Raw genomic sequence first — 22,084 nt, forward strand, 5'->3', positions numbered from 1 at the left:
CAGGAGGAGAAGGTGCACTGCTAGTAGTGAGGGGCAAGAGGAGAAGGAGCACTGCTAGTAGTGAGGGGCAGGAGGAGAAGGAGCACTGCTAGTAGTGGGGGCAGGAAAAGAAGGAGTACTGCTAGAAGTGGGGGGCAGGAGGAGAAGGTGCACTGCTAGAAGTGGGGGCAGGCGGAGAAGGTGCACTGCTAGTAGTGAGGGGGCAGGAGGAGAAGGTGCACTGCTAGTAGTGAGGGGCAGGAGAAGAAGGTGCACTGCTAGCAGTGAGGGGCAGGAGGAGAAGGTGCACTGCTGGCAGTGGGGAAAGGAGGAGAAGGAGCACTGCTAGTAGTGGGGGGCAGGAGGAGAAGGAGCACTGCTAGTAGTGGGGGCAGGAGGAGAAGGAGCACTGCTAGTAGTGGGGGGTAGGAGGAGAAGGTGCACTGCTAGCAGTGGAGGGCAGGAGGAGAAGGAGCACTGCTAGCAGTGGGGGGGGGGGGCAGGAGGAGAAGGTGCACTGCTGGTAGTGAGGGGCAGGAGGAGAAGGAGCACTGCTAGTAGTGGGGGCAGGAGGAGAAGGAGCACTGCTAGTAGTGGGGGCAGGAAGAGAAGGAGTACTGCTAGAAGTGGGGGGCAGGAGGAGAAGGTGCACTGCTAGTAGTGGGGGCATGAGGAGAAGGAGCACTGCTAGTAGTGGGGGGTGGGAGGAGAAGGTGAACTGCTAGTAGTGAGGGGCAGGAGGAGAAGGAGCACTGCTAGTAGTGGGGGGTAGGAGGAGAAGGTGCACTGCTAGTAGTGGGGGGTAGGAGGAGAAGGAGCACTGCTAGTAGTGGGGGTCAGGAGGAGAAGGAGCACTGCTAGTAGGGAGGGGGCAGGAGGAGAAGGAGCACTGCTGGCAGTGGGGAAAGGAGGAGAAGGAGCACTGCTAGTAGTGGGGGAAGGAAGAGAAGGAGTACTGCTAGAAGTGGGGGGCAAGAGGAGAAGGAGTACTGCTAGAAGTGGGGGGCAGGAGGAGAAGGTGCACTGCTAGAAGTGGGGGGCAGGAGGAGAAGGTGCACTGCTAGTAGTAGGGGGGGCAGGAGGAAAAGGAGCACTGCTAGCAGTGGAGGGCAGGAGGAGAAGGAGCACTGCTAGCAGTGGGGGGGGGCAGGAGGAGAAGGTGCACTGCTGGCAGTGGGAGGCAGGAGGAGAAGGAGCACTGCTAGTAGTGAGGGGCAGGAGCAGAAGGTGTACTGCTAGTAGTGAGGGGCTGGAGGAGAATGAGCACTGCTAGTAGTGGGGGGCAGGAGGAGAAGGAGCACTGCTAGTAGTGAGGGGCTGGAGGAGAATGAGCACTGCTAGTAGTGAGGGGCAGGAGCAGCAGGTGTACTGCTAGTAGTGAGGGGCAGGAGGAGAAGGTGCACTGTAGTAGTGGGGGCAGGAGGAGAAGGTGCACTCCTAGTAGTGGAGGCAGGAGGAGAAAGAGCACTACTAGTAGTGAGGGGCAGGAGGAGAAGGTGCACTGCTAGTAGTGAGGGGCAGGAGGAGAAGGAGCACTGCTAGTAGTGAGGGGCAGGAGGAAAAGGAGCACTGCTAGTAGTGAGGGGCAGGAGGAAAAGGAGCACTGCTAGTAGTGAGGGGCAGGAGGAGAAGGTGCACTGCTAGTAGTGGGGGCAGGAGGAGAAGGAGCACTGCTAGTAGTGGGGGCAGGAGGAGAAGGAGCACTGCTAGTAGTGGGGGCAGGAGGAGAAGGAGCACTGCTAGTAGTGGGGGCAGGAGGAGAAGGAGCACTGCTAGTAGTGAGGGGCAGGAGGAGAAGGTGCACTGCTAGTAGTGAGGGGCAGGAGGAGAAGGTGCACTGCTAGTAGAGGGGCAGGAGGAGAAGGTGCACTGCTAGTAGAGGGGCAGGAGGAGAAGGTGCACTGCTAGTAGTGAGGTGCAGGAGGAGAAGGTGCACTGCTAGTAGTGAGGTGCAGGAGGAGAAGGTGCACTGCTAGTAGAGGGGCAGGAGGAGAAGGTGCACTGCTAGTAGTGAGGTGCAGGAGGAGAAGGTGCACTGCTAGTAGTGAGGGGCAGGAGGAGAAGGTGCACTGCTAGTAGTGAGGGGCAGGAGGAGAAGGTGCACTGCTAGTAGAGGGGCAGGAGGAGAAGGTGCACTGCTAGTAGTGAGGTGCAGGAGGAGAAGGTGCACTGCTAGTAGTGAGGTGCAGGAGGAGAAGGTGCACTGCTAGTAGAGGGGCAGGAGGAGAAGGTGCACTGCTAGTAGTGAGGTGCAGGAGGAGAAGGTGCACTGCTAGTAGTGAGGGGCAGGTTTTGAGTTTGTTCTACTCACTTCCCCCGCAGGTTGCAGTCAGTGAAATAAACCTCGGAGATGAACTTCTCCACTCTCTCTAGTGTGGTCCTCCTGTTCTTCAGCACCAGGGGGCGGGATGACGGCTCCTCCATAGCTCAGCACAAAATATACACACACAGACACACGAGCTTCTGTACTGTCAGGACCTTCCGCATCAGCGGGTCATGTGACTCTCACAAGTCATGTGACTGAGAAGCAGAGGCGGGATCAGGATATAAGATACCCAGCATGAGATCTGCTAGTGTCTGTGATGTACAGCTGTACAGAGACTGGGGAGGGATGTCATACAGAGAGGAAGGGAGCTGATGGGGGATCATAAACGAGGCAATGGTAATGGAGGGGCAGTTAATAATTATGGAGGGAATGGTTAACTGGGATTTGAATCTGGGGCAGTTATATCATCTAGTGGGGGAAATAGTAAACATTGGGGGTTAATGAAATCTATCATTAAGTTTTCATGCTGCTAATGGTTATTAGGAGCTTCCTGTTCTCCAAGTGCTCCAGGGGGTGTCACTAGAGCCCCTCCAAACTCCCGGCCTGCCTGGCTATTACACATTCCCTGGAGCACTTCTCCCCCCCCCACACAATTACTGAGGCAGCCCATTTCTTCTCTGCCTCCCTGGGTGCTTCCCCTCTCCTGCTGTCAGGAAAGGGAACCTGTCAGGACGATTTTGGACACAAACCAACCGCAGATTCCTAGGGATCCTCTACACGGTCACATAGAAAAAACATTTATACTTTCCTGCATCCAGAGCTCACAGCATCTGCATCTGAAGTCGCCGTAGTACACTGGGTTTGGTGCATGTGCAGTGAAGCTGTGATATTGTTCCGGCTTCACCTGCCAAAAAGCGAGAGGAGGCAGAGGATCTGCAGATGTGAATCCGATGTGCCTCATCGCAGTCACATCTTGATAAGTATTAATGCTTTCTTTTTTTTTTTTTTTTTACTGAGGTCATACAAAAATGAAACACGTTCATTTTGGACACAACCACCAGTCCTCTAACTTGAAGCCATTTTATGGTCAGGAATGTCTGGCTGATGAGATAAAAGACCAGAGACTTCACTGTGAATATAAGAGAGTTGGGAAAGCTTTAATAGATGTATTAAATTACCATATGTACTGGAGTATAAGCCGAGTTTTTCAGCACAAAATTTGTGCTGAAAAAAAAAAAAACCTAACTCTGATGCTCCGGTGACTCTTCAGGTCCTTCCGCTCCTCTTCGCGTCCCCTCACGATACTGGCAGCTTACAAACAATGACAGCAGCAAGCATTTGGCATCATTGTGTATGCCGGCCGAGTAAGAAGACCACAAGAGAGCCAAATGACCCAAAGAAGGGCCGAAGTAAGAAGAAGACATACGGGGGGAGAGGGGGGTTTAGGCGTTGTACCGTATTTTTCGGCCTATAAGGCGCACCTCTAATAAATGCCTGCTAAGACATCTAGGTTCATATATAAGGCGCACTGGAGTATAAGGCGCAGGATCAAATGCAGTACCTAAAAATGACCAGCAGGTGGCAGACCTGTGCACAGTTCAAGCCAGCTACACTTCCCGGGAAACTTGTCTTCAGCGTGTCAGAGAGCTCCGATCTCAGAGGTATGGGCTGCTGGGGGTTAATGCAGGGTGATGCTGCAGGGGTTAAGCGGTCTCCCTCTGCCCCTTCTCCTTCCCTCCTCAGCCAGGGTGTTATTCCTGTGGGGTTCCCTGTGGCTCCTTCTCTTTCCCCTGTTACAGGGCTGGTATGGGGGATTGTTTACTGATGATGATGATTGCCTCGTGGTCGGCACTATGGCAGCTCCGGTCTCTCCGGTCTAGAGGAGGGCAGGATGGGCACAATGTTAGTTGTGGTGCCAGGGCACTTCAGGAGCTAGGGACCCTGTATACTGTGTGGGAAGGTGCAGGAGATTTCTGGGGATGGAGCTATTAAACACTGGTAAATGTACAGTACATCTTGTCTGTAGTACATTTCTGTATAAGTTCATATATAAGGCGCACTGGCCTATAGGCCGAAAAATATGGTAAATGTGTGTACAGTGTTAATTTTTTTTTTTTTAATTGGCATACTCGGGGCAGGGGCTGGCAGGCTATATACCAAAGGGAGGGAGGCAGGCAGGCAGGCTATATACCACAGGGAGGCAGGCAGGCAGGCTATATACCACAGGGAGGCAGGCAGGCTATATACCACAGGGAGGGAGGCAGGCAGGCTACATACTACAGGGAGGGAGGCAGGCAGGCTACATACTACAGGGGGGCAGAGGCAGGCAGGCTATATACTGGGGGGGGGGGCTGTGACCAATGCATTTCCCACCCTTGGCTTATACTCAAGTCAAAAGGTTTTCCCAGTTTTTTACCTAGTATTCTAACCCCCACACATCACAGAAAACATAAGGCAAAGCAGCCAACCCCTTTGAGGGAAATCTGTCAGCAGGTTTGACCATACAATACTGAACAATGTTGGGTAGCAGCCCTGGAGATCTGTGTTAACCATACCATGTGTAAGATTGTAGCTGAACTTTGGGCACTCTAGTGCACCAGTGTGTAAAATCTATTCACTGTACTGCACACAGTTTTGAGCTCTGATCACCTCGCCGATGTCCATTTGGCACGTTCATGGTGTGATAAGACACGGAGCAAGCACCACACTGTAAACATGCACAATGGAAATCGTGGTGCCAGGCAGTCACGGATGGCCGCCCCCAATGACCTTGGGGGAGAAAACAGGTCAAGATGCGGGCATGTATGCAATTAAGGGGTTAACACTAGTGATTGTTGCCAGGATCCATTGCGGGTGTTACCGGTGGATGTTTGCATAATACAGGGAGCTATGGATGAAGAGGGCTCATTAAGGGAACTGTGATATACTATTCAGGACCCAGGAACTTCAAGTCACACCCTGTTTAACGCCCATCAAATAAATCAGCTTGGAAGCTTGGACTATATTAGTTGATTGAAAATACTTTGTTTATGCAGTCCTATGCAAGCCATGTAAAATAATAATTGAATAGTAGAGAAAATTAAAAATAACTTTATTTGTATGAAATTTTAAAGACCAATATTTTTCCATTATAAAATGCATCTCAATATTTAAAAAAATAAAATGTAAAAAACATCAAGTTACATGGTTATTCTCTTGTCTTAAAATCAGCAGTATATCCTAGTGACAAAAGGCATAAAACACATCAGCAGCAGCGTTGAGTCTCTAAAATCGGCTCCCAGTGTGTAGTTCCCGGATTATTCTCTTGCAGTATGTAAAGCTGAGGAAGTAAATTAAGTATAGAAAATTAACGATAAAGTATTTTTTTTATCATATTTCTATTTTAACCGGTTAAGGACCGGGCCCTTTCCCGTTTTTTCATTTCCATTTTTCACTCCCCACCTTCAAAAATCTATAACTTTTTTATTTTTACACGTAAAAAGCTGTGTGATGGCTCGTTCTTTGCGTAACAAATTGCACTTCATAGTGATGGTATTAAATATTCCATGCCATGTACTGGGAAGCGGGAAAAAAATTCCAAATGCAGTGAAAATGGTGAAAAACCGCATTTGTGTCGTATTCTTGTGGGCTTGGATATTACGGCTTTCACTTCACGCCACAAATGACGCATCTAATTTATTCTTTGGGTCAGTACGATTACAGGGATACCAAATTTGTATAGGTTTTATAATGTTTTCATACATTTATAAAAATTAAAACCTCATGAACAAAATTTTTTTTTTTATTTTGCCGTCTTCTTGTGCTTATAACTTTTTCATACTTTGGTGTATGGAGTTGAGGGTGGTGTCATCTTTTGCGACTTTTGATGATGTTTTCAATGATATTTTTAGGACTGTACGACCTTTTGATCCCTTTTTATAGAATTTTTATTTTTTTTTTAAATGGCAAAAAAAGTGCCAGTTTTGACTTTGGACGCGATTTTCCGTTACGGGGTTAAACTCAGTGAAAAACCGTTATTATATTTTGATAGATCAGGCATTTTCGGACGCGGCGATACCTAATGTGTTTATGATTTTTACTGTTTATTTATATTTATATCGGTTCTAGGGAAAGGGGGGTGATTTGAATTTTTAGGTTTTTTTATTATAATTTTTTTTTTTTAACTTTTTTTTCATTTTTATTTTTACTATTTTTCAGACTCCCTAGGGTACTTTAACCCTAGGTTGTCTGATCGATCCTACCATATACTGCCATACTACAGTATGGCAGTATATGGGGATTTTACTCCTCATTCATTACAATGTGCTGATAGCACATTGTAATGAATGGGTTAACCCGAAGTAGCTTCGGGTCTTCGTGAGACCTGAAGCTACCATGGCAACGGAACGCCGCTCCCCGATGACGTCACGGGGAGCGGCGATCCTCGGAAAGATGGCGGCGCCCATGCGCCGCCATCTGTTTGAAGCCGCCGGCACCGATCGCGGGTGTTACCGGTAAGCCTTTGCTGCAATATGCAGCAGAGACTTACCGGCTATGGAGAGGGCTCGGCCCGCGAGCCCTCTCCATGCATCGGAACGCGACCGCCGCCGTGAATACACGGCGGGCGGTCGCGAACCGGTTAAACATTCCAGAGTTGGTATAAAATGTAAAATGTTGTTTTCACAACCAGAATAAACACATTACATTGTAGCTTTAGGGCACTATGCCATAAATAACTTCACACTAACCCTACCTGCACAAGTGCTCAGGGAGCAGGGGGAGGATATGAGAGGAGCTATGGTAGTACCTCATGCTCATTAGCATAATTGAAATTAAAAGTAGATTTTTAGAAGGAAGGAGGTAACATAACAAATATAACATTACCACAATCATTCCCTTGATCTATGAGTAAGTTTACCAGATTTATGATGCTTTATTTTAATGGTAGATTTCCTTTACAAGTGAATTCATCACCACATTTTTCACACATACAGCTAGTGACAGATTCCCATCGAGAACTTTTAACTAAATGCCACCCTTCTTTTAGCTAAAAAAAGGTTTTCCCTCACATCCCTATAAAATCAATTTTATGTTACATAGCATCCAAGGTGGTGTGTTCTGCTAGGCCCCCCCTCCCCATCATCTACTCCTCCCAGTGTCTTATGCCTCCTCACGGTTCAGCACTTCATGTCATGAGACCAGGGTGATGTCATGTTCCTTACCCAGTTATGTTAACATCTACCTCATGTATGTATCTGGTCACATTCAATCATAGCATGCTCCAATGGACTTCTACTTTTCCCCATTTTCCATGGAGGCTGCTGTGATTTCATGTGATCAGATACATACAGGAGGTAGATTTCATCTAAAGTCCTTTACCCAGTAACAATAACATCTCCCTCTTGTATGTATCCAGGGCCACATTAAGGGTGGTTGGGGGTCTCCCCATAATTTTAGTAAATGATACTAGAATTTTTTTTTATAGAGCCGCCCCAGAGATATATATATATATATATATAGACTGCTATAACTATACCCAGCCCCCTGTAAAAATTATGTACAGCCCCCTATAAATATATACAGCCCTTCTATAAGGACTATACACACGATCTAGCAATAACTATATACTGCCCACTGTGATAAATATAAACCCCCCCCCCAATTATAACCATCTACGGCCCCCCCATTATAACCATCTACGGGCCTAGGCAAAATAATAAAATGGTACTCCCTTTCCTCCATTCCCCTGATGCGCGCCAACCTCTTCTTCCAGTGTCAGCATACCATCAGGCTCTGACAAAATGGAGGCACCCTGTCTCTGCTAGGGCCACCATCTTGTTGAAGCCCGATTGTCTATGGCTTATTGTTCCCTCGCTCTGCTATAGGCCCAAATCTATTAGATTCTACCCAAGTCTGCTGCTTTAACAGCCGGTTCAGAGAAAATCTGAGCCAAACCTGCACAAACTGTGGGCGATTTGGGGGGCCATGCGACAGCTTGAATCGTCCATAGTTAGTGGGGCCCCTTTAAGGGCAAAGTGGTGGCGGCCCTGGGAGCCCCCCTATAATCCGGCCCTGTATGTATCTGATCACATGAAACCACTGCAACCTCCTTGGAGGATGGGGAGAAGTAGAAGTCCAAGGGGGAATGCTGTGATTTCATGTGATCAGATACATGCATGAGGTAGATGTTAATATTACTGGGAAAAGGACCTTAGATCACCCTGGTCACAAGATATGAAGTGCACAATGATATAACATATATAACTTTTTTCAACGTTCCAGCAAGGCACTGTGTTAAACATGACACAGTATTCTTTTTTACCCCTAATGAAAACAGCGCTGTATCTGTCTGTAGTTGACGGTCCCCAAGTACTAGTTCCATACAGTTCTAGCAGTGAGCTGGAACGAGGAGGCAGGGCAGTGCAAGTAAAATTTAATATGCAGGACTCGCTATGATTGAACTCACCTCAGGTGAGTTGCATATACATTTTTTAACCCTTAAGGACCTCGTCTTTTTTTTTTTTCATTTCCATTTTTTACCTCCCCACAATCAAAAATCTATAACTTTTTATTTTTCCACATAAAGAGCTCTGTGATGGCTTATTTTCTACGTAACAAATTGCACTTCGTAGTGATGGTATTTATTATTCCGTGTCTTGTACTGAGAAGCGGGAAAAAAAAATTAAAATGCAGTGAAAATGGTGAAAAAATGCATTTGCGTGTTTTCTTGTGGGCTTGGATTTTACAGCTTTCACTGTACGCCCCAAATGACAGGTCTACTTTATTTTTTGGGTCTGTGCGATCACAGCGATACCAAATTTGTATAGGTTTTATAATGTTTTCATACATTTACAAAAATTAAAAACCAGTGTAGAAGTTTTTCATACTTTGGTGTACAGAGCTGGGGGTGGTGTCATTTTTTGCGACTTTTGATGACGTTTTCACTAGTACCATTTTTAGGACTGTACGACTTTTTGATCACTTTTTATTGACTTTTTTATAGTTTTTAAAATGGCAAAAATATGTAGTAGATTTATTGCTTACCTCATTTTCTTCTGGTCCTAGGCTTTGGAGAGTTCTGGGACTGTTTGCTCACATCAGACTTCAGCCTCCTGGGCCTGGGTTTTGGTGTCGGGGTATCGTCTGCCAGAAGTTTTGCGGCTTTCCTTTTTCTTGCTGGAGTCTTTGGCACTGGGCTTTGTTGGGATAGACGCCTACTGATCTTTACTTCCAGGTTATCTACAGTTTTCCTTTTACTACGCAAACGCATTCCTCGCTCTCCTGCACTTATGATTTTAGAGTCTCCCATTGAATTTTCAGTGGTCTTTGCCCTTTTTCTTTTTACAGCAGTTTCCCCTCCTTCTTCCATCACTTCTTCCTTGCACTCTTTCTTTACAGTTGTCGATTTGCCCCTTGTAGCTTTCCTTTTAGTCGCATTAGTTTCAGCCTATGAGTGCAATATTTTACATTACAAATATTTTTGAGGTGAAAATGTATACAAAATGTTGTCTTTTAATTTTAATCTCAATATTTCCTTGTTATTGTCATATATGTTTGTGAAATCCTAGATAACCCCTTAAAACAAAAAAGGGATACAGTTTGCAATAAAAAAAATTTCTGACCCACTTTGAGCCAAAAGAACTAGTATTTTTTCTCATATACTGTATCGTCAAACATGGAAAGAACATATTAATAATGTGCACCTATGTACCAATATTCTATAAGCACTAGCTTGCTTTGTATTCTCATGGCATCCTGGGGATAACAAAGTCTGACAGGTAATACTCCATAGCTGAATGCCTATTCTAATGCCTGCAGATGTAACATACAAGAAACAAAAAATATAATAAATGGTAAGAAAAGGTAATAAGGCTCCATCAATAACTTGTATTCCATAATTGTGGGAAATAGAGCTATAAAAGTTAAGCAAATTAGCCTGGGGCGTTCATGTTTCGTCACCGGAGCGCCTCATGGAGTCCCGTATTTTGATTTATGCCCAGCCCCCATAGCGCTAGTGGCCCTGCCTGGTTCAGTGTTAATTTCCGTATTGATATACAAATATTTCCAATTTTATAAAATGATGTTTTATGAATCAGTACCTTGACTGGTTTGGCATCGATATCCACCGACTTGCGCTGCTTTCGCACTTTCTTCCCTGGAATTTATTTGGTGTATAAAGTAAGAAGATTCATATAAAGTGAAATTATTAACAAAAAAAAAATTTGGCGAGTTCTGTTAACCTTTGCGTCTCAGATTTATTAAAACTAATAAAAATAGCGCTACAATACAGCTCTATGTAAGTTTCCATATGATGGAAACTTCATAGTAAGCATGTTCTATATAAGCATATTCTAAACTTGTTCCATGCACCACAGCACTCCCTAGTAAAGACATATCACAGTCATGAGATGGATACAAAACACGCTCAACTCTGAGCACTACTATGCCCCCTCATATCCAGAGCTTATCTTTCTGTAAAGCAGGCCTCCTTTGCAGGGTGCTGGACAGGACGTGCCTCTATCTTTAGTGCTCTATGCCCCCCTCCTCCTTGAAATACAGGAGATGCATTCATGTAAGAGGAATCCAGTCAGGAGTTTATGGTCGTATCCAAGGACAACCAAAAATACAGAAGCAGGACTCATAGAGACAGGTTAGAATTCTAATTTAATATCTGTAAAATGCTGTATTTTTGTTAGTAACATTGAATTAGAGAATGTGTTATTTTTCCATCTTGAGTATATTTAAGAATTGTCCTGGGAATATCCCATTCACACATGAATTCTTGTTTGATCTATATATATATATATATATATATATATATATATATATATATATATATATATATATATATGGATCAAACAAGAATTCATGTGTGAATGGGATATTCCCAGGACAATTCTTAAATATATATGGCATCAATAGCACTGGGGGAATTAAATAACCCACATTTTATACTGGTGTGCTGCCATTTCTTTGTATTTATGGCGTCAATCTGACATTTGCTAATGTGAACTTGACAGCTGGTGCACCTTACCTTTACCTTTTGGAGCAAGGGGACCCGGTTCTCCCTGTCAAAAAATAAACATACACAAAATTAGTAAGATAGAAGCCTCAACCTATAAAATCTCCTCCACATAAATTAGCAGACATCACCAGCCCACACATTGGGGGGAATACATGAATGTGTTGCAGGCTTGAAGTGCAGAGCTCAAATACACTAGATGCATTATTGTGATGATGGATTCTGGGGCAGTATCATATTGTCGGCTTCTATTTTAGAACTGCTGTTAACCACAATGCGGCATACCTGCCTAATTTGTGTGCCACTTCAGAATACAGCCTCTATGCACCCACCTAATTTTTCGACTATTTAGAGTATTTTCCACCTGTACACGCCCCTTTTCCCCTAGGTCACACCCCCTTTTTTAGGAGAAGTTAGAAAAGTTTTTTTGGCACAAATCTGCTATGAATACAGGTGCAGACACATTAATGAATTGCTCTCATCATATCCTACCTGGAACCAGATTGTCCTTCCATTACTGTCCCTCAAAGATTTCATTCCGGGCACAAAGTAACACTGCAGCCACTGTTCAAAGGCAGCATAGTCCTCCCCATGCCCAGGGTCATAACCTTTACCCCCTAAGGAAAAATAACATTTACAATATTCCAACCGTTAATAGAAAAAAAAAAAAATAAACTAACAAAAAAAAAAATACCCAGCAAACTCACCCAACTGAATAACCTCCATAGGTACCAAGTTACAAAGCTGGAGAAGGTCTGGATTTTCTTTCTTAATCTTGACTTTCTTGCTTAGAGGGAGGTCTGCATTCTGTAACAGCAGCAAATACCATTCTCATGTCAACTTAAATTTGTTTATGACTTCCAGCAAATTATTATTTTATACTAAGGGGGTATTAGATTTTTTTGTTTTAATCTATCATCTTTAGAGTAGGTGATTAGTATCAGACTTGCGGTTGTCAGATACTGGGCACAGGATCCGCTGTTAGAAGAGATTGCATTGTTGGGACAAGTTTTATGACCTTTTCAGTCTATCATGCATTGCATTGTACATTGTATAGTGTCTGTGTTTTGTATTGCAGCTAGCCCCATTCTTTTCAATGGTCAGCGCTACAAATTGGCCATGAGACTAAGTGACGTCACGTCATAGGTCTGTAAGCAGAAACGGGCCCCAATGGCTATAAATATAACTGGTGTATAGGTAATGGCCATTCCAACCATCAATATTATAGAAATAAACCGGAATACACAGTAATTCATTGTATATCATTAGTGATACCAGGACCCATATAGGTGTCTGGATGAAAATCCAAGTATAATTCTAGGTCAGATTTTTAGTGTCTTACTAGAACCTGGCTCTGGTTCCTCACACTTTCCAAGACAGCACGAGCTGGCATAAACGGAGGGATCTTCAACCTGGGAAAAAGGATATGGAGTAGTTTATTTTAGGAACATAAAACAACACAAAGGGCATAAAATAAATGTCCATATAACACTTAGATACAAACCGAAATAGGATCTCTGCTCGTAAGTAGTTTCCAATGCCATTAAAATATTTCTGGTTCAGCATAACTTCACAGATTGGTTTCTCAAAAGCTTTATCCGACAAGTGTTTGAAAACATTCTCCCTATGTGAAAATAACAGAACAAATTATTTAAATAGGTGACATAAACAAAAAACCTGTAGGGTATGAGCACTTTCTTTCATCCCAGAATGGGGTCTTTAACCATTATACAATTTGGGAACAGAATACATAATGGTTTCTCCATAAAGGGGCTGTCCACTTCAAAATTATAAAGTTTGTGCAATGACGTGTTATACAATATACTTTCTGTATCAATTCCTTACTGTTTTCTAGATCTCTGCTTGCTGTCATAAACACTGGTCCGTGGTCATGTGATATCACACAGGTACACAGCTCATTATATCACAGAGTAATCTGAGCTGTGTGTTATAATGAGCCGTGCACCTGTGCGACATCACATGACCAGGTATATATAACGAGCCGTGCACCTGTGTGACATCACATGACCAAGTATATATAACGAGCCGTGCACCTGTGTGACATCACATGATTAAGTATATAACGAGCCGTGCACCTGTGTGACATCACATGACCAAGTATATAACGAGCCGTGCACCTGTGACCAAGGACTCATTATTATCCACAGGAAATAAACAATGAAGCTTCCTGTAGAGTACCAGATATCTAGAAAGTATATTGAAAAACAGTATCAATTATTTGCTGGAATTTTCTGAAAGCGGACAACCCTTTTCAGTGGATCTCCTGGAGGCAGAGCCTCTGTTATAGCATTGTGGCGATCTTCCTCTTCTTGGACGTGCAAGAAGTTTAAAAGGACACATGACCTGCTGTGCCCAATCCGTGGTTTCAGCAGGCCAAGATGTGCTATAATACATGGTTGATAGCAGTGGGTTCCCAGTGGTGAGGAATTGAAGAACACAGAACTGGAATCTGGAGCAATAGCAAACTAAGCACTCTAGATTATTTCTGCGGACCTCTGTTCCAACCCCTCTAAAGCACCCATACATCTCCAATAGCTATCAGCTGAAAGCCCCCAAGTATGCCCCCGCTGGTCTGTGTGCACATTGGTCACATTCAACCAAGCAGTAAGGGTGGGTACATTTTTATCTCCCCCCTGTCCCGAAGAGTGCATTCACACAGGACATTACTGCATGTTCTTTATAAAAGCAAAGTTGACAGCAATGTAATCAGACATCTCAACATCTCAGCCGTTGTGATGCATTTGAAAATGCAAGTGTTAACGACACATATGAATGCACCCTAAGCAGAAATTGGCAGGTTAGGCTGGTGTCTTGTATGTCTGAAAACGCATATGCAATGTGGCCGGGTCCCGTATATCTGTGCACTAGCTTTACTCATAGATCCAGGCACTGTGTTTGTGGTAATCTTCATATCTTTGTTATCCATGGCCTCCTTTCTTTTAAAAGCAACTCTTAAAATTATGCTAATGAGCCTCAAAGGCTACTGGGACGATACCCAGTGCCCGCCCGTGCTGCATATTTACAGGCCATTAATGGGTGTAATGGGCACTTTCCGCTCCCACTGTGAGCCGAATCTTCCTCTGCTGCCATGAGAATACATCATGCAGTGACAGTAGGAAGTTCCGAGTAGTAGGAGGGGGAGACAGTGTAACAGCCTGTTAATCTGCAGCATGGAAGGGCTCTGGGAACCGCCCCAATAGGCTTTCAGACTCTTTAGCATAAATTTTTAAAGCTGATTTAAAAGGAAGGAGGTCATCGATTACAAATATAAGAAGATTACCACAGTGACAGTTTGTCCCTGGTTTATCCATGCTTAATTTTCATAATAGATTTCCTTTAAATACAAACTGGACACAGACAAACTACATAGGTCACAACCCTTCATCTCAACAGAAATCTTATGCACCTGAACTTTTCATATTCCATCATGACACAAGGCCCACGCTCCGGCTGCCACGTGCCGTTATATTCCCAGGTGCCGAAGCGTCTTGGGTCTACAAAGCACAGAACTTTCCGGGGCACATCCACTGTGAAGAAACGCAGGTGAGCGTGTTTTGGGATTTCATCCTCTGCAGTAAACTTGAAACTTCCAGACATTCCAAATCTGAAGATGACACTGGCCACTTCATCCGCATCAGCCATCGGCGTCAGGATCAGCTTCACCTCCTTTCCCCGAGACACTGCACTGATGGTGTACTCCGGGCAGCTGAATGGCACTTCTGGATTTTTGCTGACCTCCGATTTCTCCACTTTACCTCCAAAACGCAATCCATCACATACTTTGTTAACAAAGAGACTGGCAAGGTGAAGCTCTGGACCTTCTGGCATGTCTGCATTTTAAAGGAAGCAGCATTATACATTTGTTATTCAAGGTCTGGATACATAGATCATTCACCCACTAGTGTGAGATAATAAACACAACTGCAGAGCAACATCCACACACTACAGCGAGAATATCCACACCATGTGGATAATTTATGTCCCTGTCACAACAACACAAATAAGGTGCAAAGCATTCAGCTGGGAGGTACGTACTGGTCCCCACAGTCAGGACACCACTACAACCGCTCATGGATGTGCTGAGTGACCCCGGCTCATAGGCGTGCCAAGCGGTCCCGGCTTATAGGTATGCCGAGCGGCCTGCAAGAGTGTTTACTGTGGTGCTACAGCAGTTTTATTGCTATGTTACTATCAACAAGCAGACTTATTCACCAGGACTGGAAAATCCTTTTAAAATCTCTTCCACTTAGTGGCCATGTGCAGTTGAGTAGCATCATGTCAAAGAATCTAGCCTGTCATGGCTTAAAAATGTTTTGATCAAAATAAAAATGGTCTATACAATGTTATTTATCAACATGGGAATGGAGGGGGGGAGGGCGCAAAAAAATCTTCCAGTCATGGCGGCCCTACTAAGGGTTAGTTGCTTATCTGCACAGTGCACAAAGTGCCATGTACAAGGTGGGGGAGAGGAGCAGCATGAGGTGAAGAGAAAGTTCTGTAGAATCACAAACTGGGATGGAAGAACTGATAGGGAACAGGGGAGATCTTGTACCTCACTATTCTGTGCAGGAGAAATTTGTGTCAGTGATAAGTCCTTCGTGAACGACGTGAGTCAACTCACCTCAGTGAGCTGATGGCTCACTTAACACGCCTCTAACCAAATCACCACACCCCCTTTAACCTAATACCATTGGGTTAAAAGTGGTGTGGCGTGGGGTGATTGACTGGCCTGCGGCCAGCTCTTTTTAGTGAGCGGAGCCTAATGAGCCAGCTAACTAAGAAGAGCTATTACTTGAACTTGAACACATCCAGCTCTGCTACATACACAGAGAGAGCACAGTCACATGATCTCCTCCTCTGGGAGCAGGAGCTCCTCCCCTCCCATGAAACCGACAGATAAACTATGGATTCACAGGGCTTATCAGAGAGAGGAAGTAGCTCTTACAGCAATGAGGTAATCTGAGGGGTATAGCAAAGAAACTGATGCATATTGTTAACAAAGATTATGTTCTGCATCTCAAGAGCTATTGATTTGTGGGGGGAAAAAAAAAATTACAGTTACTCTTTAATATTTGTAGAGACAGTGATCACTCATTCACACTGCCAACTTGTTGGTATTGCTTTATTTTAACCCCTAGGCGCACCAGGACGTTATAGTACGTCCCCGGGGCTAGATGCTTAGCGCACGGGGACGTTCTATAACGTCCTGCTTCTGGCACCGGCTCACGAACGGAGCCGGTACCAGAAGCAGCGGCTGTCAGCTGTCTAGTACAGCTGACAGCCTGCGATAACACCCGCGATCGGAGCCGGCTCCGATCGCGGGTGTTAACCCCTTACACGCCGCGGTCAAACATGACTGCGGCGTGTAAGTGTGTTTGAGCTGTGGATCGGATCCCCCGTGCCGCTTACCGGGGGATCCGATCCACTTCTGGGCAGCTCCGAGGACTGGCATGTGCCCCGGAGCTGCCCGGTCTCCATGGCAGCCAGACCCCTTCCGGGTCTGGCTGTAAACTGTCTGAGCATGCGCAAGTGTATTGAACTTAAACCAGTGATCAGAGCATCACTGGTTTAAGTTCAAGTATGTATAATTAAAAAAAAGTCAAAAACACTAAAGTTAACACATTAGAATAAATAAAAAATAAATACATAAAAATATAAGTCCCTAAAATGTCACTTTCCCATAAAAAAACTTAAGTATAAAAAACATAAAAACACTAAAAGTTATGCATATAGAAAGATGGTGATGCTAAAATGAATAAGATTTTCTCCAAATTAGTTTTTATTCAGTACAATTGAATAAAATACACAAAACCCCCACATATTTGGTATCCCTGCGTCCGTAACAATCTGCATAATAAAACAGAATCGTTATTAGATCCGCAAAGTTAACCCCGTAAAAAACAAAACAAAAAAAAGCTCCAGAAAAAAGATCATTTTCAATTAATACCATATAAAAATGCTCTAAGGGATTTAAAAAATGTTATGCACTCTAAAATAAGACCACTAAAAAGAACAACTCTCCTCGCAAAAAATAAGCCCTTAAACAGATTTGTGAGGCGAAAAATAAAAAAGTTATGCATATGAAAGACGGTGATGCTAAAAGTAACAACATTTTTGCCAAATTACTTTTTATGCACTAAAAATGGGAAAAAAATAAAAAATCTATATAAATGAGGTCTTTTTGTAATCGTGGCGACCCATAGAATAAAAATAATATACTATTTTTATGGTATGGTAAACAGCCAAAAAAAAAAACCCCATAAAAATCTTCCTGAAAAGTGATGATTTTCATTTCCTCCACCAACAAAGAGTTAATAAAATCTCACCAATTAGCCTATAGATTCCCCCAAATTACGTACCAGAAAAGTGCATCTCATGTGGCAAAAGAAATAAGCCCCTATAGGTCCACATTAAAAAAAGAAAAAAATTATAGCCTGTACAATGTGACATAGAAAATCTGCTCTGGATGGCGCCTCCTTCCCCTCTATGCCCGGCCGTGCGCCCATACAGCAGGTCACCACCACATATAGAGTATCCGTGTACTCGGGAGAAATTGGGTAACAAACTTTGTGGAGCCTTTATTCATTTAATCCATTGTAAATGTTTAATTTTCCACCCAAAATGAGTGTATTGTGAAAAAATATTACAATTTACAGACTGCACCTCCATTTTGTTTTAACCCCTATAAAACACGTAAAGCGTTAACAAACTTCTTAAAAGTGGTTTTTCATACGTTGAGGGGTGTAGTTTCCATAATGGGGTAATTTACGAGTCTCACTATTATTTAGGCCTCTCAGTGTCAATTAGAAGTTGAGCAGGTCCATCTAAATACAGGTTTTGGTGATTTTACAAAAAATTTGAAAAATGATACCTAAATTCTGAGCCTCAGAACATTCTAGTAAAATATGTGGAATCTTAAAAAACCATGCCAACATAAAGCAGACATTTGGGAAATGTAAGTTATGAATTTATTTGGGAGCTATGACTATCTGCATCAAAAGTAGAGAATTTAGAACGTTGAAAATAAAGAATTTTTCCAAATTTAGTTTTTTTTCATAACTAAACACAAAAGATATCATCCAAATTTTTAAACTAATTTGAAGTACAATGTGTCACGAGAAAACAATCTCAAAATCCCCTGGATATCTCATAGCGTTCCAAAGCTATAACCACTTATAGTGACACAGGTCAGATTTGAAGAATGGGGCCGCGTCCTTAAGGCCAAAATAGGCTGTGTCCCCTAGGGGTTAAGCAGTGCATCTTGCGTTCACACAATCATGCATCCCCATACAGCGCAGATGCTGGCTCCATGCGGTTTTACTTGGCAATTGTTAATTGTTATCAGCCTGTGAGTTAGAGCCTTTAGTGCCCTATTTTATTGTTCCAGGAGCAGGACTTACAACACCATAGTCCTCTATAACCCTGTGTCACCTGGGTGGCTCCGAAGGTGGTCGCCCGGCACCTGGGTGGCTATGCAGGTGGTCGCCCTGCACATGGGGGGCTCCACAGGTGGTCGCCCTGCACCTGGGGGGCTCTGCCAGAACCTGGGGGGCTCCGCAGGCGGTCACCTTGAAATTGAGCGCTCCTCAGACTGATAAAGGTTGTGTACCTCTGGTCTAAATCATATAACACACCACTACATGACCTATAGAGGGCGCAGCACTGCATCGCCGACAGCAGGTTATGTAAGCAGCACGATGCTGCCATGTCCCCGCTGCCCCCAGCACTACACCCGCTAATAATCCTCCGCTCATCACATGTTATCACCCGAGTAACCCACTGACCTTCGTCTTTATCAGCCCCAAATCTGTATCTGCTTCCAGCATAAAACTCGCGACGGTAACGCCCTCCTCTGCTCTTATTGGTCCATTGAGTTTTATTAGACGCGTTCATGCATCCCAAAGCATGCTGGGACTTGTAGTCTTTAGAGGAGGAGTTCTGTGTAATAATCTAACTGCTGGGCATAAGAGGAGCTCTAAGCAGCAATCTTATAACTACAACTAGGTAAAAGAGCAGTTTTGTATAATAATATGATAACTACTGCTGGGTATAGGAGGAGCTGTGTATAATACTCTGATAACTACTACTAGGTATAGGAGGAGCTCTGTGTATAATACTCTGATAACTATTTCTCGGTAAAGGAGGACAATTTGTAATAATCTGACATCTACTACTAAGTGTAATATGTGTGTTATAATTATCATCGCACATTACACACTACATATGAGACCGAGCCCGGTGCGGTCAGGTGTATAGCCAGTCCTCGTTAGTATAGTGGTAAGTATCCCCGCCTGTCACGCGGGAGACCGGGGTTCGATTCCCCGACGGGGAGGCTAATATTTTTTTTCCCAATATTCAGTGTATTCACAGGATTGTATTCTAAACGGTATAATGAGGGTGTATGAGGCTTCATTACCTTATGGCCCGCAGCCATTCTACAGATACTAACAGAGGTTACGAACTGCAGTATAGTGAACAGGCTACTGTACTGTCAATAGGTTTGTAGCTAGTGCACAAAAATGACCCTTATGCAGAAAAATCCTTTCTTTTTATAATTCATCTTTAGATATCCCCGATGCTGAGATCTTTGAGCATAGTCACATATAGAAGGCTGTGATCACTTGACTGTGATGGCCATAGTCACATATAGAAGGCTGTGATCACTTGTCTAGGATGGCCATACTTACCGTTAACAGAAGATAAGTATCATCTGTCTGTGATGTCACAGCTCTGAACAAACTTTTACATACAAATGGCCGGTTAGCTCAGTTGGTTAGAGCGTGGTGCTAACAACGCCAAGGTCGCGGGTTCGATCCCCGTACGGGCCAGTTAACTTTTTCCCTAAATTTTTGAATTTTATAAGGCATCTGTAAAGTGTTTTTAAAAACCCAATACAAAATAAAACGATATTTCATTTGTTTTGCAGTTTTTTTCTTCTAATAAACGTTATTTTACTTAGCATAATCATTTATCAGTTTCAATTCCACTAGTAGTCTTAAGAGATTTTTTGGGTGACTGTACATATAGATAGTATACAGCAGATAGTAAACTGCATATAGATCCACATTAAAAAGACATATCATGTCTTAATATACACCATGCCAATACAACCAGTTTGATACACTGTGTCAGTTTGAGGCCACATTCACAAGTTGCTTTTTTGATGTGTTTTAAGAACAATCCAAAGGTTCCAAACATGAACTGAGGCAACACTGGGTTTCCATCACACATTATTGAATTGTGTTTGACACATATGAAATCAAAGGGACAGTCCAAACTATAAAATATGGAGAAGATCAACTGCATGGCTTTAAAATTGGATGTTTGGAGGTGAATATATATTGAGGCAAGCTAGCCTGCTGGACTATGGGGAACATTTACTTACCAGGTCCCTCGGAGTTCCCGAAAGTACATTGTCCATTCGGAATGCACTTTGCCGTGATTCACTTAGATCCTGCGGCCGATTTCCTGCATGTGTCGCTGCCCTGTTCAGGTCTGCCAAAGTTCACCATCTTCCTCTCGGTGCATGTAAGTGCTTGGCTTGCGACACAATTTTGAAGTTAAAACCCGCGGTTTGTCTGAATCCGTCGGATCATCTGACGGTACGCCCCCCCGATTTGTGCCGCATGAAAGCTGGCACCATAGCGCCAAAACCCAAATCACGTGCACCAAAACCCCTTTTAAATCCCTGTCCCAGCGGCGTAAAATGGAAATCTTTAGTAAATGAGCCCCTACATGAAATGCAAATAAAGTTCAAAGTAATTTGAGATGGTTACCCTATGTAGACTACCTATGGAGCCTAAACAAATAATTTTAAGGGGTTGTCGGACTGTTATAAATATTCAGCTGCCAGGTTGGAGAGGGCTTTAAAAAAATAAATAAATAAATAAACCCATAGGGAGGAGGCGAGTCGGACAACCCTTTTAACGTTTGCAAAAGACTATGTTGTCTCACCAATTTTCAAGCCATCCATAAGGCCCTTTGCACTCGACTGGAAAATTTCAGATGTTGAAATATTCAGACAGCACAAATGCGCTATGGGTAACATACACTCACATTCGTTTAAATGGGCAATTCATCCATCCATATGAATTGACATATTGCCCACTGTATTGTTGATGGGAAAAAGATAGAGCTTGCTCCATCTTTTCCTGTATGTGCATTTCTACCTATGGAGAGGGGAGGAGTGAGCAGCGCTCCCCCTCCCCTTCTCCAGCTGAACGTATATGCTACTCTCAGGTTCCAGCCCCGCGTGGCATACACTTTGTGCAAGGAACGCAAGTTAAACTTTATGCATTAAAGGGATTTCTGTTTTTAATATTTAATCAACAATAAAGTATATTATTTTAAGAAGTGTGTATTTTTGCATTTTGGAGGTAGACCCTATTCTTGTAGGTGATATGATGGCAGCTAGACTATTAATCTGAATAATAAGTATACCCCAGGAAATTGCAGAAAAAAATTAGCAGTGCACCAGACTATGGTTTAGTAATGTGCAATAGGTGGCATTCACATTTGCCCCTTGACCTCTACTATTGTTGGCCACAGCATTTTCAGAGAATGGTGTAGATGCAAAAGTAGTGTTCAATGGCCATTATCAAATAGACATCATCTAGGCCAGTGGTGGCGAACCTTTGGCACGGGTGCCAGAGGTGGCACTCCGAGCCCTTTCAGTGGGCACTCAGGCTGTTGCCCCATGGCAGAGTTTGCCAGACAGGGATCCTCCTGCAGTTACAGGACTTTCCATGCTTTGCATTATTTTAATGTGAAGCATCATGGTCTTCCTGAGACTGCAGGAAGAGAGAGGTGTGGACAGG

The 22,084-nt window shown here is 43.7% G+C and overlaps 2 protein-coding genes and 2 non-coding genes across 10 annotated transcripts in view; 2 read left to right on the top strand and 2 right to left on the bottom strand.

Moving 5' to 3' along the window:
- The window catches only part of MAN2C1 (mannosidase alpha class 2C member 1), a 31,069-nt gene extending 28,581 nt beyond the window's left edge, over positions 1 to 2,488 (bottom strand). The window contains exon 1 of the mRNA XM_072147972.1: positions 2,291 to 2,488. Coding sequence (XP_072004073.1) covers positions 2,291 to 2,403 — 113 coding nt within the window. The 5' untranslated portion in view covers positions 2,404 to 2,488. The remainder of the gene's footprint in view (positions 1 to 2,290) is intronic.
- A 2,831-nt stretch (positions 2,489 to 5,319) lies between these two features.
- On the bottom strand, positions 5,320 to 19,203 carry NEIL1 (nei like DNA glycosylase 1). 7 transcript variants are annotated; one of them, XM_072147979.1, is made up of 10 exons: positions 19,052 to 19,203; positions 14,674 to 15,097; positions 12,751 to 12,870; positions 12,589 to 12,658; positions 11,954 to 12,053; positions 11,739 to 11,863; positions 11,259 to 11,292; positions 10,324 to 10,379; positions 9,269 to 9,671; positions 5,320 to 5,564 (listed from the first exon to the last, which is right to left on the bottom strand). In XM_072147979.1, exons 1-9 carry the CDS (start codon positions 19,158 to 19,160, stop codon positions 9,270 to 9,272), a joined length of 1,440 nt encoding a protein of 479 aa, XP_072004080.1. In that variant the 5' UTR covers positions 19,161 to 19,203; the 3' UTR covers positions 5,320 to 5,564; position 9,269. The 7 variants fall into 7 exon arrangements, with proteins under 7 accessions (XP_072004080.1, XP_072004079.1, XP_072004078.1 ...); XM_072147978.1 differs by lacking the exon at positions 19,052 to 19,203 and adding an exon at positions 18,836 to 18,858 and having other exon boundaries at positions 12,613 to 12,658; XM_072147977.1 differs by lacking the exon at positions 19,052 to 19,203 and adding an exon at positions 18,836 to 18,858 and having other exon boundaries at positions 11,265 to 11,292; positions 12,595 to 12,658.
- Positions 19,204 to 19,527: 324 nt separating this feature from the next.
- Positions 19,528 to 19,599, top strand: TRNAD-GUC (transfer RNA aspartic acid (anticodon GUC)). The gene has a single exon. It is a non-coding gene; the product is annotated as a tRNA-Asp (tRNA).
- A 422-nt stretch (positions 19,600 to 20,021) lies between these two features.
- Positions 20,022 to 20,095, top strand: TRNAV-AAC (transfer RNA valine (anticodon AAC)). Its single transcript has one exon. It is a non-coding gene; the product is annotated as a tRNA-Val (tRNA).
- The last annotated feature ends 1,989 nt before the right edge of the window (positions 20,096 to 22,084 follow it).

Source organism: Engystomops pustulosus, chromosome 4 (assembly GCF_040894005.1).
Source record: "Engystomops pustulosus chromosome 4, aEngPut4.maternal, whole genome shotgun sequence".
In the NCBI taxonomy this organism is placed as follows: domain Eukaryota; kingdom Metazoa; phylum Chordata; class Amphibia; order Anura; family Leptodactylidae; genus Engystomops; species Engystomops pustulosus.